The 18,269-nt window shown below is 49.7% G+C and overlaps 1 protein-coding gene across 1 annotated transcript in view; it reads left to right on the forward strand.

Moving 5' to 3' along the window:
* The first annotated feature begins 2,208 nt into the window (after positions 1-2,208).
* slc12a2 (solute carrier family 12 member 2) overlaps positions 2,209-18,269 on the forward strand; it is a 70,004-nt gene continuing 53,943 nt past the window's right edge. Inside the window, exon 1 of the mRNA XM_016251131.1 lies at positions 2,209-3,078. Within this exon, the coding sequence (XP_016106617.1) occupies positions 2,572-3,078 (507 nt within the window). The 5' untranslated portion in view covers positions 2,209-2,571. The remainder of the gene's footprint in view (positions 3,079-18,269) is intronic.

An 18,269-nucleotide genomic window follows, 5' to 3' on the forward strand; every position in this document is an offset into this window, starting at 1 on the left:
AGCAGAAGTCAAACAGGAAGTGCTGAAGGCCTGAGGGAATCATGCTTCAGCAAAACATCTCCGACAGAGACGTCCCTGGTTTGCTACTGTTTGTTCTGGGCTGGATTTCTGATTGTTGACTACGACTGCTGTTTTGCCTCTGACGATACTTTAGTACTGATATTTCGACCGTTGAGCTTGCTTTCACTAAATAAACCGCACATGTATCCCACTCAACCCAAGTCTGCGTTACACTGTCTCTCTTGTACTGTACAAACAGTTGTGCTTTATGTAGTCTTGTGAAGTCAGCTCTTCTCTTTTAGTTCCCATTTAACTCTGGGTTTAGTCTATTTCATATCATTTATATTAGGTAGAGTTTGTCGCGTGCTGTCTTATAGAGGATATATTGTTTCGCTTCACTGTGTACAGGCTGTATTGTTCTGACCCTGACCAGCTCACGCACCTGAAGACAGACACAGAACCACACGACACACGAGTACAACGTGAAGCACTGCTAACCAGACTCATTCTGCATGTCACCGTGTGACAGCACAGTCCTGCTGGTGCATCACAGGGCCAGCTTTCATTGCTCGGGCACACATGAATGAGTTTATAAGGCACTTTTGCACATGTGCAGTACTAGTCCACGACATGAAGTGCTGCAGGGATGATCTATTTTTGTAGGATAAACCCTGGAAATGAGTGACGATTTTAGCCCTTCCGGTCCCATTGTCCATAAGTCAAAGGGTTTTTGAAGGTTTTATTTTTCATTGCTTAAAAGCCTGACATAAGACTGAAAGAGTTGTTGAAGCTGAATGATAGCGATGCTGAAGTTATGTGACCATAACGTAGTTGAGCTTTTACTTCTGCCAATTGTATTTAAGCTTCAAAATTCATAAAATATGTGTGAAGATTAACATGATGAACAAAACGTGCAAGAATCACAAGCTTTTTCTTTTTTTGTCACTGATTTTCTGCAGTAATCCAAAAGCCAATGGCAAACAGCTGCAGGGCTTTAGTGGAGGGAAGCAGGGTGATGTGGACTTCTGTAAGAAGCCTGTCGTTTATAATCCACCCTGGCATCACGAACACTCACAAGAGAGGACGAGTAATGGATGTTTGTGACACTGCTGAAGCTCATGAAGCTTTGACACATTTGTGATCGTTGGGTTTAGAGCAGGTGTCAAACACATCAGGTGAGTTTCGATCCGCAGCGAACACTGCTTCTGGGCTTCTGGGCTGAGCATGTTAGCGTGGAGGTCTCAGAGCTGTGTTCATGCTGTTCATGAGACCCTTGTGTGTCCCGAGCAGCTCTTCAGAGGAATCCCCCAGCTCCTGCACAGTCTCCTGCAGATCTGAACCCGTTCCAGCGGTGACCGGGTGATTTCCAGAGCCATCTTTTCACTCGGAGGCCAGCTGAGGGACTCGTGCACAGCTATCACACAAAAGGGGAACACATTTACTGACGCCCAAGAAGCTCAACTTTTGAACAGGATGATGTTTATTTCATATAGTGCAGCCCGTCAGAAGCGAAGACTAAATAAGTACAATCTACTGTTTATCGTGTTGCCTTCTTGAGCATCAGTCATTTTTTAAATGATTTTCCCTTCAAGAAATTTTGTGGAAAACTGATGTTGTTAAAAATAATGTCCTCTAACATTAAATGCACTCTGAGAGTGATGAATGAGAGCCAAACACGTTTGTCTTGTTGTTGTCTTCTTACCCTTACAGTCGCATTATAAAGGTTCGAGACACTTGGTTGTGTGTGACTCAGCCTCTCCTTCCTTCGCCTGTGAGTGTGTGTGTGTGAGTGAGTGTGTGTGAGTGAGTGAGTGTGTGTGTGTCTGTGTGTGTGTGTGTGTGAGTGAGTGTGAGTGAGTGTGTGTGTGAGTGTGTGTGTGTGAGTGTGTGTGAGTGAGTGTGTGTGAGAGTGTGTGTGAGTGAGTGTGTGTGTGAGTGTGTGTGTGTGAGTGTGTGTGAGTGAGTGTGTGTGAGAGTGTGTGTGAGTGAGTGTGTGTGTGAGTGTGTGTGTGTGAGTGTGTGTGAGTGAGTGTGTGTGAGAGTGTGTGTGAGTGAGTGTGTGTGTGAGTGTGTGTGTGTGAGTGTGTGTGAGTGAGTGTGTGTGAGAGTGTGTGTGAGTGAGTGTGTGTGTGAGTGTGTGTGTGTGAGTGTGTGTGAGTGAGTGTGTGTGAGAGTGTGTGTGAGTGAGTGTGTGTGTGAGTGTGTGTGTGTGAGTGTGTGTGAGTGAGTGTGCGCCGTGGAGTCTCCACCCCGATGGAGCGGGCAAATCTCGCGAGAACGCCTCCTCTCGCGATGCCGCCCAGCATCCTGCCCCGCTGCAGAGCGCGTATAAAGCGGCGAGGCTCGCGGGCACCAGAGGAGGAGTTGCGGCAAGGTCGCGCAGCATCACGGCGTAAACTAGCCACGGAGAGCTCGCTTCACGGCGGGTATTTCCTCGAGGAGGTGTTGACTGGACGTGCCGCCGATCTCCACTGCGTCCGCGTGTGCGCTGTTTTAGTCTTCCGCAGCATCAGTCACATCTATCGGCTCCTTTGCACTTCTGTCGGACACTATCAGCTTTTCTGACTCGTCATGTCGGGGTCCCCCCCCGCCGCCGCGAGCGACCATCTCTCCGCGCCCGGGTCCGAGCCCGGGTCCGCCGATCCCACGCCGAGCCAGAGCCGCTTCCAGGTGGACCTGGTGTCCGAGTGCGCTGGAGACGGCCGAACAGCGGTGGCCTCCGACTCCTCGCCGCCCGAGTACCCCGCCGAGCCGCTCCGGGACTCCGCGTCCGGCGGAGAGGAAGCCAAGGGCCGGTTTCGCGTCGTGAACTTCGCGGCCTCGAGTCCGGACGCGGCGCCGGCGGACTGCGCGCAGAACGGGGACACGGTGATGAGCGAGGGCAGCCTGCACTCGTCCAGCGGCGGCCAGCAGCACCATCACTACGACACCCACACCAACACCTACTACCTCCGCACCTTCGGACACAACACCATCGACGCCGTGCCCAACATCGACTTCTACCGGCAGACCGCCGCGCCGCTGGGCGAGAAGCTCATCAGACCCACGCTCTCGGAGCTGCACGACGAGCTGGACAAGGTACACGCGGATGGGCTCTGATGGTGATTGCAGGAGGGTGAGACGGCCAGATGAGATCGGCAAACGCTGGCTTCACATCAAATGTTTTGCTCCGTGACAGAGTCAGCATGCAGGCTGTGACCTTTGACCTGCGCGGCGGTGCGTGTGAGAGGTGATGTGGGCAGTGCAATCTGAAGATCAGACTCTTCACTGTATCAGTGTACATGTAGTTCAGTGTTGTGAAAACACACGAGAGTGTGTGTGTGTGTGAGTGAGAGAGAGAGTGTGTGTGTGAGAGAGTGTGTGTGAGTGTGAGGGAGAGAGTGTGTGTGTGAGTGTGAGAGAGAGAGTGTGTGTGTGAGCGAGAGAGAGAGAGAGTGTGTGTGCGAGAGAGAGAGAGAAAGAGTGTGTGTGTGTGCGTGTGTGCGTGTGAGAGAGAGGGTGTGTGTGTGAGAGAGAGAGAGCGAGAGAGAGAGTGTGTGTGTGTGCGAGAGAGAGAGAGAAAGAGTGTGTGTGTGTGCGTGTGTGCGTGTGAGAGAGAGGGTGTGTGTGTGAGAGAGAGAGAGCGAGAGAGAGAGTGTGTGTGTGTGCGAGAGAGAGAGAGAAAGAGTGTGTGTGTGTGCGTGTGTGCGTGTGAGAGAGAGGGTGTGTGTGTGAGAGAGAGAGAGCGAGAGAGAGAGTGTGTGTGTGTGCGAGAGAGAGAGAGAAAGAGTGTGTGTGTGTGCGTGTGTGCGTGTGAGAGAGAGGGTGTGTGTGTGAGAGAGAGAGAGCGAGAGAGAGAGTGTGTGTGTGTGCGAGAGAGAGAGAGAAAGAGTGTGTGTGTGTGCGTGTGTGCGTGTGAGAGAGAGGGTGTGTGTGTGAGAGAGAGAGAGCGAGAGAGAGAGTGTGTGTGTGTGCGAGAGAGAGAGAGAAAGAGTGTGTGTGTGTGCGTGTGTGCGTGTGAGAGAGAGGGTGTGTGTGTGAGAGAGAGAGAGCGAGAGAGAGAGTGTGTGTGTGTGCGAGAGAGAGAGAGAAAGAGTGTGTGTGTGTGCGTGTGTGCGTGTGAGAGAGAGGGTGTGTGTGTGAGAGAGAGAGAGCGAGAGAGAGAGTGTGTGTGTGTGCGAGAGAGAGAGAGAAAGAGTGTGTGTGTGTGCGTGTGTGCGTGTGAGAGAGAGGGTGTGTGTGTGAGAGAGAGAGAGCGAGAGAGAGAGTGTGTGTGTGTGCGAGAGAGAGAGAGAAAGAGTGTGTGTGTGTGCGTGTGTGCGTGTGAGAGAGAGGGTGTGTGTGTGAGAGAGAGAGAGCGAGAGAGAGAGTGTGTGTGTGTGCGAGAGAGAGAGAGAAAGAGTGTGTGTGTGTGCGTGTGTGCGTGTGAGAGAGAGGGTGTGTGTGTGAGAGAGAGAGAGCGAGAGAGAGAGTGTGTGTGTGTGCGAGAGAGAGAGAGAAAGAGTGTGTGTGTGTGCGTGTGTGCGTGTGAGAGAGAGGGTGTGTGTGTGAGAGAGAGAGAGCGAGAGAGAGAGTGTGTGTGTGTGCGAGAGAGAGAGAGAAAGAGTGTGTGTGTGTGCGTGTGTGCGTGTGAGAGAGAGGGTGTGTGTGTGAGAGAGAGAGAGCGAGAGAGAGAGTGTGTGTGTGTGCGAGAGAGAGAGAGAAAGAGTGTGTGTGTGTGCGTGTGTGCGTGTGAGAGAGAGGGTGTGTGTGTGAGAGAGAGAGAGCGAGAGAGAGAGTGTGTGTGTGTGCGAGAGAGAGAGAGAAAGAGTGTGTGTGTGTGCGTGTGTGCGTGTGAGAGAGAGGGTGTGTGTGTGAGAGAGAGAGAGCGAGAGAGAGAGTGTGTGTGTGTGCGAGAGAGAGAGAGAAAGAGTGTGTGTGTGTGCGTGTGTGCGTGTGAGAGAGAGGGTGTGTGTGTGAGAGAGAGAGAGCGAGAGAGAGAGTGTGTGTGTGTGCGAGAGAGAGAGAGAAAGAGTGTGTGTGTGTGCGTGTGTGCGTGTGAGAGAGAGGGTGTGTGTGTGAGAGAGAGAGAGCGAGAGAGAGAGTGTGTGTGTGTGCGAGAGAGAGAGAGAAAGAGTGTGTGTGTGTGCGTGTGTGCGTGTGAGAGAGAGGGTGTGTGTGTGAGAGAGAGAGAGCGAGAGAGAGAGTGTGTGTGTGTGCGAGAGAGAGAGAGAAAGAGTGTGTGTGTGTGCGTGTGTGCGTGTGAGAGAGAGGGTGTGTGTGTGAGAGAGAGAGAGCGAGAGAGAGAGTGTGTGTGTGTGCGAGAGAGAGAGAGAAAGAGTGTGTGTGTGTGCGTGTGTGCGTGTGAGAGAGAGGGTGTGTGTGTGAGAGAGAGAGAGCGAGAGAGAGAGTGTGTGTGTGTGCGAGAGAGAGAGAGAAAGAGTGTGTGTGTGTGCGTGTGTGCGTGTGAGAGAGAGGGTGTGTGTGTGAGAGAGAGAGAGCGAGAGAGAGAGTGTGTGTGTGTGCGAGAGAGAGAGAGAAAGAGTGTGTGTGTGTGCGTGTGTGCGTGTGAGAGAGAGGGTGTGTGTGTGAGAGAGAGAGAGCGAGAGAGAGAGTGTGTGTGTGTGCGAGAGAGAGAGAGAAAGAGTGTGTGTGTGTGCGTGTGTGCGTGTGAGAGAGAGGGTGTGTGTGTGAGAGAGAGAGAGCGAGAGAGAGAGTGTGTGTGTGTGCGAGAGAGAGAGAGAAAGAGTGTGTGTGTGTGCGTGTGTGCGTGTGAGAGAGAGGGTGTGTGTGTGAGAGAGAGAGAGCGAGAGAGAGAGTGTGTGTGTGTGCGAGAGAGAGAGAGAAAGAGTGTGTGTGTGTGCGTGTGTGCGTGTGAGAGAGAGGGTGTGTGTGTGAGAGAGAGAGAGCGAGAGAGAGAGTGTGTGTGTGTGCGAGAGAGAGAGAGAAAGAGTGTGTGTGTGTGCGTGTGTGCGTGTGAGAGAGAGGGTGTGTGTGTGAGAGAGAGAGAGCGAGAGAGAGAGTGTGTGTGTGTGCGAGAGAGAGAGAGAAAGAGTGTGTGTGTGTGCGTGTGTGCGTGTGAGAGAGAGGGTGTGTGTGTGAGAGAGAGAGAGCGAGAGAGAGAGTGTGTGTGTGTGCGAGAGAGAGAGAGAAAGAGTGTGTGTGTGTGCGTGTGTGCGTGTGAGAGAGAGGGTGTGTGTGTGAGAGAGAGAGAGCGAGAGAGAGAGTGTGTGTGTGTGCGAGAGAGAGAGAGAAAGAGTGTGTGTGTGTGCGTGTGTGCGTGTGAGAGAGAGGGTGTGTGTGTGAGAGAGAGAGAGCGAGAGAGAGAGTGTGTGTGTGTGCGAGAGAGAGAGAGAAAGAGTGTGTGTGTGTGCGTGTGTGCGTGTGAGAGAGAGGGTGTGTGTGTGAGAGAGAGAGAGCGAGAGAGAGAGTGTGTGTGTGTGCGAGAGAGAGAGAGAAAGAGTGTGTGTGTGTGCGTGTGTGCGTGTGAGAGAGAGGGTGTGTGTGTGAGAGAGAGAGAGCGAGAGAGAGAGTGTGTGTGTGTGCGAGAGAGAGAGAGAAAGAGTGTGTGTGTGTGCGTGTGTGCGTGTGAGAGAGAGGGTGTGTGTGTGAGAGAGAGAGAGCGAGAGAGAGAGTGTGTGTGTGTGCGAGAGAGAGAGAGAAAGAGTGTGTGTGTGTGCGTGTGTGCGTGTGAGAGAGAGGGTGTGTGTGTGAGAGAGAGAGAGCGAGAGAGAGAGTGTGTGTGTGTGCGAGAGAGAGAGAGAAAGAGTGTGTGTGTGTGCGTGTGTGCGTGTGAGAGAGAGGGTGTGTGTGTGAGAGAGAGAGAGCGAGAGAGAGAGTGTGTGTGTGTGCGAGAGAGAGAGAGAAAGAGTGTGTGTGTGTGCGTGTGTGCGTGTGAGAGAGAGGGTGTGTGTGTGAGAGAGAGAGAGCGAGAGAGAGAGTGTGTGTGTGTGCGAGAGAGAGAGAGAAAGAGTGTGTGTGTGTGCGTGTGTGCGTGTGAGAGAGAGGGTGTGTGTGTGAGAGAGAGAGAGCGAGAGAGAGAGTGTGTGTGTGTGCGAGAGAGAGAGAGAAAGAGTGTGTGTGTGTGCGTGTGTGCGTGTGAGAGAGAGGGTGTGTGTGTGAGAGAGAGAGAGCGAGAGAGAGAGTGTGTGTGTGTGCGAGAGAGAGAGAGAAAGAGTGTGTGTGTGTGCGTGTGTGCGTGTGAGAGAGAGGGTGTGTGTGTGAGAGAGAGAGAGCGAGAGAGAGAGTGTGTGTGTGTGCGAGAGAGAGAGAGAAAGAGTGTGTGTGTGTGCGTGTGTGCGTGTGAGAGAGAGGGTGTGTGTGTGAGAGAGAGAGAGCGAGAGAGAGAGTGTGTGTGTGTGCGAGAGAGAGAGAGAAAGAGTGTGTGTGTGTGCGTGTGTGCGTGTGAGAGAGAGGGTGTGTGTGTGAGAGAGAGAGAGCGAGAGAGAGAGTGTGTGTGTGTGCGAGAGAGAGAGAGAGAGAGTGTGTGTGTGTGCGTGTGTGCGTGTGTGTGTGTGTGCGCGCGCCCTCCTGAGACTCAGAAACTGCCTGTTTTCTTCACCAAGCGGTTGGTTCTGTGGTGTGGTGTCGGCTCAGTCCTGAAACGCTCGCTGTGTTCTGTGAACGGCCTGCACTGGACTAGTTTAGTTAGTTTGGGACGGTGTTAGCCGGAGGCACAGTCATTCAGCTCTCTGTCGACACTGGCTATTATGACTTGGCAGTTTATCTAGTTAAGTGCATTTGTAAGACACTTTGATGCCAAGTTTTAGAAAAGCCTCTTTGAGTGGAGTTATGACGCACAGGCGTTTAACAGTAGTTTCCACTCATTTGAGCTGCGCTCCGGTGCCAAAGCACTCTGACTTCTGAACAGATGCAGGAGATAACTGTGCTCTGGATGAAACCTGTCTGGACGTGCTTGTAAGCATGAGTGAGATGCCTTCTGATCTCCAGGCACGGTCAGTACTGTGTGAGGGGATGCAAATCTTCTGTTCAATGCCTTTTTAGCACCACTTTAAACTTTTCGTGGGTTCAATTCAGTATTTGCTTTTCATTAATATTCACTTATACGAGTAACTTTAAGTTAAAGGGGGGTCTGGGGGCATGCACCCCCCCCATAAGAACATTTTGTACATTTTAAAGTTAAATTCATAAATCTGGTGCACTTTGAGAGTTCAGAATTAATAGCTCCGACACCGGTTCAGTGTGCAAAGTAAAAGACAAAAGCTGGTGAATGTACTTGTTCTTGAAATTTAAAGGAGCCTCGACCCTCTTTTTAGTTGTGATATCGTGTCTCGGTCTCACTTGTGAATTTGGAAGCCAAGCAAATTAGAATAAAACAATAATAATGATTTTTATATTATTATTCCTATGACAGTTATAGCCATGTATTGTAAAACAATTGTGCTGTGAAATAAATTAAAATTATTATTATTTTTTTCAGGTATATTATTTGACCGTACTCCACTGTAGGGAAATTGCAATACTTCTGTCCTCATTTCTACTCTTGCAAGCAGGGCCTAAATCTAACCTTCACATCTGCCAGTGGCTAATGACTTGAGAAAATTGACCGGCCATAAAGATTTTTCCTTGCCATTAAACGGTTTTTGCACAAAAACGGGCAGTTGCTACTACTACAACAACTAAACATATTTAATAAAAAAAGCCATTTGAAATTAGAACCAACCACTGCATTTTAATCACGACACAAACAAAGCTAAAACCTGCATGAAGCAGAAGCAGACGGGCTGAATGAGAACGCAGATTAGCTCTCTGACAGCAGGTGGCGCTTACGGATCAGCAATCATAAATTAAACGGTTTTTGCACAAAAACGGGCAGTTGCTACTACTACAACAACTAAACATATTTAATAAAAAAAAGCCATTTGAAATTAGAACCAACCACTGCATTTTAATCACGACACAAACAAAGCTAAAACCTGCATGAAGCAGAAGCAGACGGGCTGAATGAGAACGCAGATTAGCTCTCTGACAGCAGGTGGCGCTTACGGATCAGCAATCATAAGAGGGAAAAATGCCATCCAAACATTTGTGAAGTCCGTTCCCTTCAGAAATACATTCATATAAACCCCAATGTTAGTTTTTCTTCCGAACAGTGAGCTTGCTGTACCTGTACAGTATTTTCTCTGTGCGCGTCTGTTAATTTTAGGCCATGCTTGCAAGAGATAAACCCTTGAGCTTTTATTTTGGCGGAAAACTCCAGCTTCTGTGAAAACAGGTTTACAAACGTGACTAATTTAATGAAATACTGTAAACATTTGCCCATTAGAATGTTGAAAATTGTGCAAATTATGCATAACTGGTGGCCGTTGCGCTCCCAAACGCGCTAAACTCACAGCACATTCAATAACACTGTTCACTGCATTCAGTGTGAAGGGAGCCGCTCTGAGACGCTGAAAACACCGGCTCACGAGCCGATCGCGTGCGCTGCACAATGTGCGCGCTTCACTTTGAAACAAGCAGCGCAAACAGACTTGATAAGTTATATTACGCTTTCAGTTTTAATTCGTTTGACCGATACTTGCCAAAGCAATGGCATGAAACACAACGTTAAATAACTTTTCTTATAAGTATAAATACATCTTCGGTTTATTATAAAACTGGCGGGACAGATTGGGCCGCCACAGTCTAGTTAATGAATGGGAAACACTGAAGCAATAGAAATATAAGAAAAACATATTTTAAGTGGTCATTAATGGACCATAATTATTGCACATAGTTTTTGGTACTAAATGATCTCCTCAAAATATAAAATAAATAATATTGAACTAAAATATAGAACATTTATTTAACTGAAAAAATGGTTAAGGTGTATGGTCACATCCCAAGTAAGGAATACCTGATGTTAAATACAAGAAAACATATTAATGTTGCCTCTCCATCACTCTCCAGAATACAATGATACTGTCATTGACGTAAGAATCAATGCATAATATGCTGTAACGTTTACCAAAAGTTTCTGCAAATAGCTGTAGAGTGAAGCTGTCATCTATCCTGTTAAACCCATTCAGATGTACTGACAGCGCTGGTTTGTGTGGCTCTATTGAGATCTACTGAACCACGTGATCAACTCTGATTATTACTGGCTCTGGCTTTGCTCACCATCCTGTCATCTGCAGCAGTGAGTGTGTGTGTGTGTGTGTGAGAGAGAGAGAGTGTGTGTGTGAGAGAGAGTGTCTGTGTGTGTGTGTGTGAGAGTGTCTCTGAGTGTGTGTGTGTGAGAGTGTCTCTGAGTGTGTGTGTGTGAGAGTGTCTCTGAGTGTGTGTGTGTGAGAGTGTCTCTGAGTGTGTGTGTGTGAGAGTGTCTCTGAGTGTGTGTGTGTGAGAGTGTCTCTGAGTGTGTGTGTGTGAGAGTGTCTCTGAGTGTGTGTGTGTGAGAGTGTCTCTGAGTGTGTGTGTGTGAGAGTGTCTCTGAGTGTGTGTGTGTGAGAGTGTCTCTGAGTGTGTGTGTGTGAGAGTGTCTCTGAGTGTGTGTGTGTGAGAGTGTCTCTGAGTGTGTGTGTGTGAGAGTGTCTCTGAGTGTGTGTGTGTGAGAGTGTCTCTGAGTGTGTGTGTGTGAGAGTGTCTCTGAGTGTGTGTGTGTGAGAGTGTCTCTGAGTGTGTGTGTGTGAGAGTGTCTCTGAGTGTGTGTGTGTGAGAGTGTCTCTGAGTGTGTGTGTGTGAGAGTGTCTCTGAGTGTGTGTGTGTGAGAGTGTCTCTGAGTGTGTGTGTGTGAGAGTGTCTCTGAGTGTGTGTGTGTGAGAGTGTCTCTGAGTGTGTGTGTGTGAGAGTGTCTCTGAGTGTGTGTGTGTGAGAGTGTCTCTGAGTGTGTGTGTGTGAGAGTGTCTCTGAGTGTGTGTGTGTGAGAGTGTCTCTGAGTGTGTGTGTGTGAGAGTGTCTCTGAGTGTGTGTGTGTGAGAGTGTCTCTGAGTGTGTGTGTGTGAGAGTGTCTCTGAGTGTGTGTGTGTGAGAGTGTCTCTGAGTGTGTGTGTGTGAGAGTGTCTCTGAGTGTGTGTGTGTGAGAGTGTCTCTGAGTGTGTGTGTGTGAGAGTGTCTCTGAGTGTGTGTGTGTGAGAGTGTCTCTGAGTGTGTGTGTGTGAGAGTGTCTCTGAGTGTGTGTGTGTGAGAGTGTCTCTGAGTGTGTGTGTGTGAGAGTGTCTCTGAGTGTGTGTGTGTGAGAGTGTCTCTGAGTGTGTGTGTGTGAGAGTGTCTCTGAGTGTGTGTGTGTGAGAGTGTCTCTGAGTGTGTGTGTGTGAGAGTGTCTCTGAGTGTGTGTGTGTGAGAGTGTCTCTGAGTGTGTGTGTGTGAGAGTGTCTCTGAGTGTGTGTGTGTGAGAGTGTCTCTGAGTGTGTGTGTGTGAGAGTGTCTCTGAGTGTGTGTGTGTGAGAGTGTCTCTGAGTGTGTGTGTGTGAGAGTGTCTCTGAGTGTGTGTGTGTGAGAGTGTCTCTGAGTGTGTGTGTGTGAGAGTGTCTCTGAGTGTGTGTGTGTGAGAGTGTCTCTGAGTGTGTGTGTGTGAGAGTGTCTCTGAGTGTGTGTGTGTGAGAGTGTCTCTGTGTGTGTGTGTGTGTGTGAGAGTGTCTGTGTGTGAGAGAGACAGAGAGTGTGTGTCTGTCTCTGTGTGAGTGTGTGTCTGTCTCTGTGTGAGTGTGTGTGTGTCGGTGTATGTGTTGGAGACGGACACTCCTCTCCATTTGTGAAGAAGTGTTGCAGTAGCACTGTGTTGTCTGTTTGCAGGCATCACAACATGTTCTCACTTTATTTAACCATTTTTGGGAGGAGCAAAGTGTACATATGTGGTTTTAACAGCCATTAACTTTTAGCTGAAAGCGTCTTAAACCGCTCCTGAAGTGCTGTGAGTGGATGAGTCAGCCCTGGTGTTTTTGTGATCGGAGAGCTATCCAGTCAGAGGAAGCGGCTCTCCGTGATTAGGCGTGGGGTTGGTCTTCACCTGCTGAAGGTGTAGCGGGTGGAGGAATGTGCTGGTGCTTGTGGAGGTCCTGTGATGCTGCTGATCTGTTGTCTGCTGCTTGTCTCTGTGTTTGTGTGTGTTGTGCAGCAGCTGTCAGTAGATCAACACGGCTCCAGTGTTTTCTGCTGCTATAAATCATCTGTCCAAATGCTGGAAATACGACCAAAATATTATTACCCACAACTGCCCACTTTACTCAGTCCATGAAGTGGTCCATGTCCAAACAAGCCTAAAGATGATAAGAGGACATGGCTGTGTCAACAGTGGTTTACTTAAAACTGCCAAACATAAGTCTTTGCATATTACTTCAGTTAAAAAAAAATGGTGGATTCCTAACGGTTTAGAGTCTTGGAATGGACGTTTCTTGTTCAAAGATGCAACTAAACGCACGTTGCTAATGGTTACCACTATGTCAGTCATGGCAATTTCGGGAGTGAATCTGGTTCCGTAAACACGCGGCCTAAGATGACTGTCCTTTCAGTGTTTTCATCAAGAAATCACACAGATCCTTGATGGGGTTGGATATCGTTTTTTTTTTTTTCGATACCGGTGCCAAATCGATACTTTTAAAACGGTTCCGGTGCCTAAACCGATACTTGTACAATTTTTTTAAAAATCCCTGAAAACTAATGGGTGGGCGGGGCTTCACCTAACAGTATACATAGTTATTTTTTATTTTTTGCATATTTTTTTATAATAAATAAAAAGAAAACGAGTAGAAAGAATAGGGAATGCTAAAATACGAGAAACGCACGTGTGTGCGTTGGATACAGTGAAGACAGCGCGTTGGTTTAGAACTCTTCTAATGTTTTTATTTTTTATTGTAGAGAGTGTGTTAATTTGTGCAATGATAACCTACCAGCAATGTAAATGATTTTTTTAACATATTAGAATGAGTACATTACAATATAAATATATTAGAAGGAGTACATTATTATTTATAGGCTTAAAAAAAGATGCAAACAATCAGAATATTGTACCTGGTGCGGGGTGCACAATGTAAACATGAAGCATATGCCATTGCCTATATTGTACTGTGGTACAGTTCTGGAGGCCCTTCATAATGCAGAGCTCAGCTGCTGCTCTGCCAGTAGTTAGAAATGGCGCACTAGTATGCCGTGTTTAATAAACAGCTGTTTTACTAAATTCTGCTGAGGTGAAATTCAGTGCAGTCATGTATCGTATCGTATCGTATCGTGGCCTCTGTATCGTGATACGTATCATATCGTGACTTTGCTGGTGATGCACAGCCCTACTGGTCACCCTAATTTATAATCTATTGCTAATCGATGTATTCTTTTTAAAGTAGCCTATGGAATATATTTTCTGCCTCGTTCTGTGACAAGAAGCCTCATCAGATCACAGAAGGAAGCATGTGGCTGGTGTTGTGGAGTAAAAAGGTTATAATGTTCTCTTGTGTTGGACAACAGGTTTAAAAATATGAATACAAGGGAGGTTTAGCTTTAGGCATTTTAATTTAAGCATGTTTAGCTTAGTTAACGGAAGGCTACCTGCTGCCATCAGAGCAAGTGTAATTACTGCATTCTCGGATGCTCTCGTTTCCCGAGCTGTGCTTTTAAGTCAGAATGTGAAAACAACATGCACACTCGCGTTACTACAAAGACGTGTTGGATTTGTATTATTAGAGCTTTCCCACTTGAGTTCACATGCATTTTCTCAGTCGGGAAATTATTATTTTTCACGTGCGGTGCCAGTGATGATGTTTCTTACGTCCATTTCAGAGAACCTGAGGACAAATATTTCAATTGATCGCTCCGGCATGGCACCGAAATCTGCGTTCTGATTCGGTTCTAGTACATACCGGTTACGTAGGTACCGGTGCCATATTGGTACCGGGTTTCGGTACCCAACCCTAATCCTTGATGAATGTCAGCGTGATTTATTTCGTGACTGTGATGAGAGCTCAGCACAGGTGATGTAATAATTGTCCTGGTGTCAGTCGATGAGATGAGCATGCTGAGACGGGCCAAAAACAACTCGTCCCCCGGTTCCTCCCTCCACGTCTCCATAGTGATGCTCGTCCATGAGCGCCGCTGATCTACACTCGTCCCAGTGGACACACTTCACCTTTATCACACCTGAGCTCAGTGTTTCAGTGAGTGCTCATCATCTAAATGAGCATTATATAAAAACACTAGTGATGAACCGAAATTTGGACAACTGAAAATGAGACCGAGCGCATGTGAACCAAATGTTGAAAAACCGTACAACTTACTGAAATGTCTCATGTAATCCCTCAGCTTGTGAACAATGTCAAGCAACTATACATTTACCACAGGAAAGAAATTCAGTGCTGGCTAGAAAAAAAATAACACTAGAGAGAAGCATTTTGATTCACATGCACTATATTACATATTCATTATAGTTTTACTTAACTTGTCTTTTATTTAATGTATGTTTGAATAACTGCTAATACATTTTTTTTTTACAGAACATTTGAATGTTTATATTTCAACAATGAATTAGAGTAGAAACATAATGTCCTTAACATTTATGAAACGCGCACACACACACACACACACACAGACACAAAACCTTCTTCAGTGCATTTCTCATCTTCTCTAGCTTGTTCGCTAGGGTTGTGACGGTGAGGAAATTTTCACACCAGTTAATCGACGTGTGACAACACCGGTAATACCGGTGTCACTGGGGTGGGGGCTCACAAAACTCTTTTACTCGCTTTTTCTTTCACTTTTAATTGGCTTAAAAATGCCAATACACATTTTACATTCACTTTTGAATTAGTTGCAATTCCGAGTCAATTGCTTGAATGGACAACTACAAGACCGTACAATGACAAATTCACTTACATTAAACATAGCCAAAAAAAATACATCATGCTATAAGCCTAATAACAAATAACTTACACAAAGTTTGCATAAAAAAAAAACTGAAAATCAACAAATACCGTGGAACCACATAAATAAGAAACTGAATGTTTATTAGCAAAACAAACAAGAAAGCTTGGAAGCACAGCATGCACCGTGATATAAAATAAATGACACAAAGTATAAATAAAGTAAAATCAGCAACCACTGTGGAACCAAATAAATAAGACGTATATATATATGTGTATATATAACTTCCAAAATCACCTTTGATAAATGGCAAAATTCGACAGACTTTTCAAAATCCAAAATATTGCATTGCATTTCATTTCGAAACTAAATCCTCCGCCATCGTCTTGTCTGTCTCACCTCACTCCTCTAGTCAGTAAGCTCGACTGACGTGATAAATGAAATCGGACTCCATCTGCTGATCTGTGATGTGACTGTCGCTCAGCACGCTAAATTGAGCAAAGTTCAGTTTTTAATTGTAGTGTCTGTTCTCTAACTGAACTAAATTATTATTTCTATAAAAAAATCAAAACGATTTGGTCACCATCGCTCTGAGTGCTGCAGTATGGCGGCTGTCGCTCTCTCCGAGTGCTGCAGTATGGTCACCGTCTCTCTGAGTGCTGCAGTATGGCGGCTGTCGCTCTCTCCGAGTGGAGTGCTGCCGTATGGTCTCCGTCGCTCTCTCCGAGAGCTGCAGTATGGTCCCCGTCGCTCTCTCCGAGAGCTGCAGTATGGTCCCCGTCGCTCTCTCCGAGAGCTGCAGTATGGTCCCCGTCGCTCTCTCCGAGAGCTGCAGTATGGTCCCCGTCGCTCTCTCCGAGAGCTGCAGTATGGTCCCCGTCGCTCTCTCCGAGAGCTGCAGTATGGTCCCCGTCGCTCTCTCCGAGAGCTGCAGTATGGTCCCCGTCGCTCTCTCCGAGAGCTGCAGTATGGTCCCCGTCGCTCTCTCCGAGAGCTGCAGTATGGTCCCCGTCGCTCTCTCCGAGAGCTGCAGTATGGTCCCCGTCGCTCTCTCCGAGAGCTGCAGTATGGTCCCCGTCGCTCTCTCCGAGAGCTGCAGTATGGTCCCCGTCGCTCTCTCCGAGAGCTGCAGTATGGTCCCCGTCGCTCTCTCCGAGAGCTGCAGTATGGTCCCCGTCGCTCTCTCCGAGAGCTGCAGTATGGTCCCCGTCGCTCTCTCCGAGAGCTGCAGTATGGTCCCCGTCGCTCTCTCCGAGAGCTGCAGTATGGTCCCCGTCGCTCTCTCCGAGAGCTGCAGTATGGTCCCCGTCGCTCTCTCCGAGAGCTGCAGTATGGTCCCCGTCGCTCTCTCCGAGAGCTGCAGTATGGTCCCCGTCGCTCTCTCCGAGAGCTGCAGTATGGTCCCCGTCGCTCTCTCCGAGAGCTGCAGTATGGTCCCCGTCGCTCTCTCCGAGAGCTGCAGTATGGTCCCCGTCGCTCTCTCCGAGAGCTGCAGTATGGTCCCCGTCGCTCTCTCCGAGAGCTGCAGTATGGTCCCCGTCGCTCTCTCCGAGAGCTGCAGTATGGTCCCCGTCGCTCTCTCCGAGAGCTGCAGTATGGTCCCCGTCGCTCTCTCCGAGAGCTGCAGTATGGTCCCCGTCGCTCTCTCCGAGAGCTGCAGTATGGTCCCCGTCGCTCTCTCCGAGAGCTGCAGTATGGTCCCCGTCGCTCTCTCCGAGAGCTGCAGTATGGTCCCCGTCGCTCTCTCCGAGAGCTGCAGTATGGTCCCCGTCGCTCTCTCCGAGAGCTGCAGTATGGTCCCCGTCGCTCTCTCCGAGAGCTGCAGTATGGTCCCCGTCGCTCTCTCCGAGAGCTGCAGTATGGTCCCCGTCGCTCTCTCCGAGAGCTGCAGTATGGTCCCCGTCGCTCTCTCCGAGAGCTGCAGTATGGTCCCCGTCGCTCTCTCCGAGAGCTGCAGTATGGTCCCCGTCGCTCTCTCCGAGAGCTGCAGTATGGTCCCCGTCGCTCTCTCCGAGAGCTGCAGTATGGTCCCCGTCGCTCTCTCCGAGAGCTGCAGTATGGTCCCCGTCGCTCTCTCCGAGAGCTGCAGTATGGTCCCCGTCGCTCTCTCCGAGAGCTGCAGTATGGTCCCCGTCGCTCTCTCCGAGAGCTGCAGTATGGTCCCCGTCGCTCTCTCCGAGAGCTGCAGTATGGTCCCCGTCGCTCTCTCCGAGAGCTGCAGTATGGTCCCCGTCGCTCTCTCCGAGAGCTGCAGTATGGTCCCCGTCGCTCTCTCCGAGAGCTGCAGTATGGTCCCCGTCGCTCTCTCCGAGAGCTGCAGTATGGTCCCCGTCGCTCTCTCCGAGAGCTGCAGTATGGTCCCCGTCGCTCTCTCCGAGAGCTGCAGTATGGTCCCCGTCGCTCTCTCCGAGAGCTGCAGTATGGTCCCCGTCGCTCTCTCCGAGAGCTGCAGTATGGTCCCCGTCGCTCTCTCCGAGAGCTGCAGTATGGTCCCCGTCGCTCTCTCCGAGAGCTGCAGTATGGTCCCCGTCGCTCTCTCCGAGAGCTGCAGTATGGTCCCCGTCGCTCTCTCCGAGAGCTGCAGTATGGTCCCCGTCGCTCTCTCCGAGAGCTGCAGTATGGTCCCCGTCGCTCTCTCCGAGAGCTGCAGTATGGTCCCCGTCGCTCTCTCCGAGAGCTGCAGTATGGTCCCCGTCGCTCTCTCCGAGAGCTGCAGTATGGTCCCCGTCGCTCTCTCCGAGAGCTGCAGTATGGTCCCCGTCGCTCTCTCCGAGAGCTGCAGTATGGTCCCCGTCGCTCTCTCCGAGAGCTGCAGTATGGTCCCCGTCGCTCTCTCCGAGAGCTGCAGTATGGTCCCCGTCGCTCTCTCCGAGAGCTGCAGTATGGTCCCCGTCGCTCTCTCCGAGAGCTGCAGTATGGTCCCCGTCGCTCTCTCCGAGAGCTGCAGTATGGTCCCCGTCGCTCTCTCCGAGAGCTGCAGTATGGTCCCCGTCGCTCTCTCCGAGAGCTGCAGTATGGTCCCCGTCGCTCTCTCCGAGAGCTGCAGTATGGTCCCCGTCGCTCTCTCCGAGAGCTGCAGTATGGTCCCCGTCGCTCTCTCCGAGAGCTGCAGTATGGTCCCCGTCGCTCTCTCCGAGAGCTGCAGTATGGTCCCCGTCGCTCTCTCCGAGAGCTGCAGTATGGTCCCCGTCGCTCTCTCCGAGAGCTGCAGTATGGTCCCCGTCGCTCTCTCCGAGAGCTGCAGTATGGTCCCCGTCGCTCTCTCCGAGAGCTGCAGTATGGTCCCCGTCGCTCTCTCCGAGAGCTGCAGTATGGTCCCCGTCGCTCTCTCCGAGTGCTGCAGTATGGTCTCCGTCGCTCTCTCCGAGTGCTGTACTATGGTGGTCGTCGCTCTCTCCGAGTGCTGCAGTATGGTCTCTGTCGCTCTCTCCGAGTGCTGCAGTATGGTCTCCGTCGCTCTCTCCGAGTGCTGCAGTATGGTCTCCGTCGCTCTCTCCGAGTGGTGCGGTGTGGGAGGGGCGCCCCCC

Source organism: Sinocyclocheilus grahami, unplaced genomic scaffold (assembly GCF_001515645.1).
Source record: "Sinocyclocheilus grahami isolate Dianchi unplaced genomic scaffold, SAMN03320097.WGS_v1.1 scaffold1031.1, whole genome shotgun sequence".
NCBI lineage: Eukaryota > Metazoa > Chordata > Actinopteri > Cypriniformes > Cyprinidae > Sinocyclocheilus > Sinocyclocheilus grahami.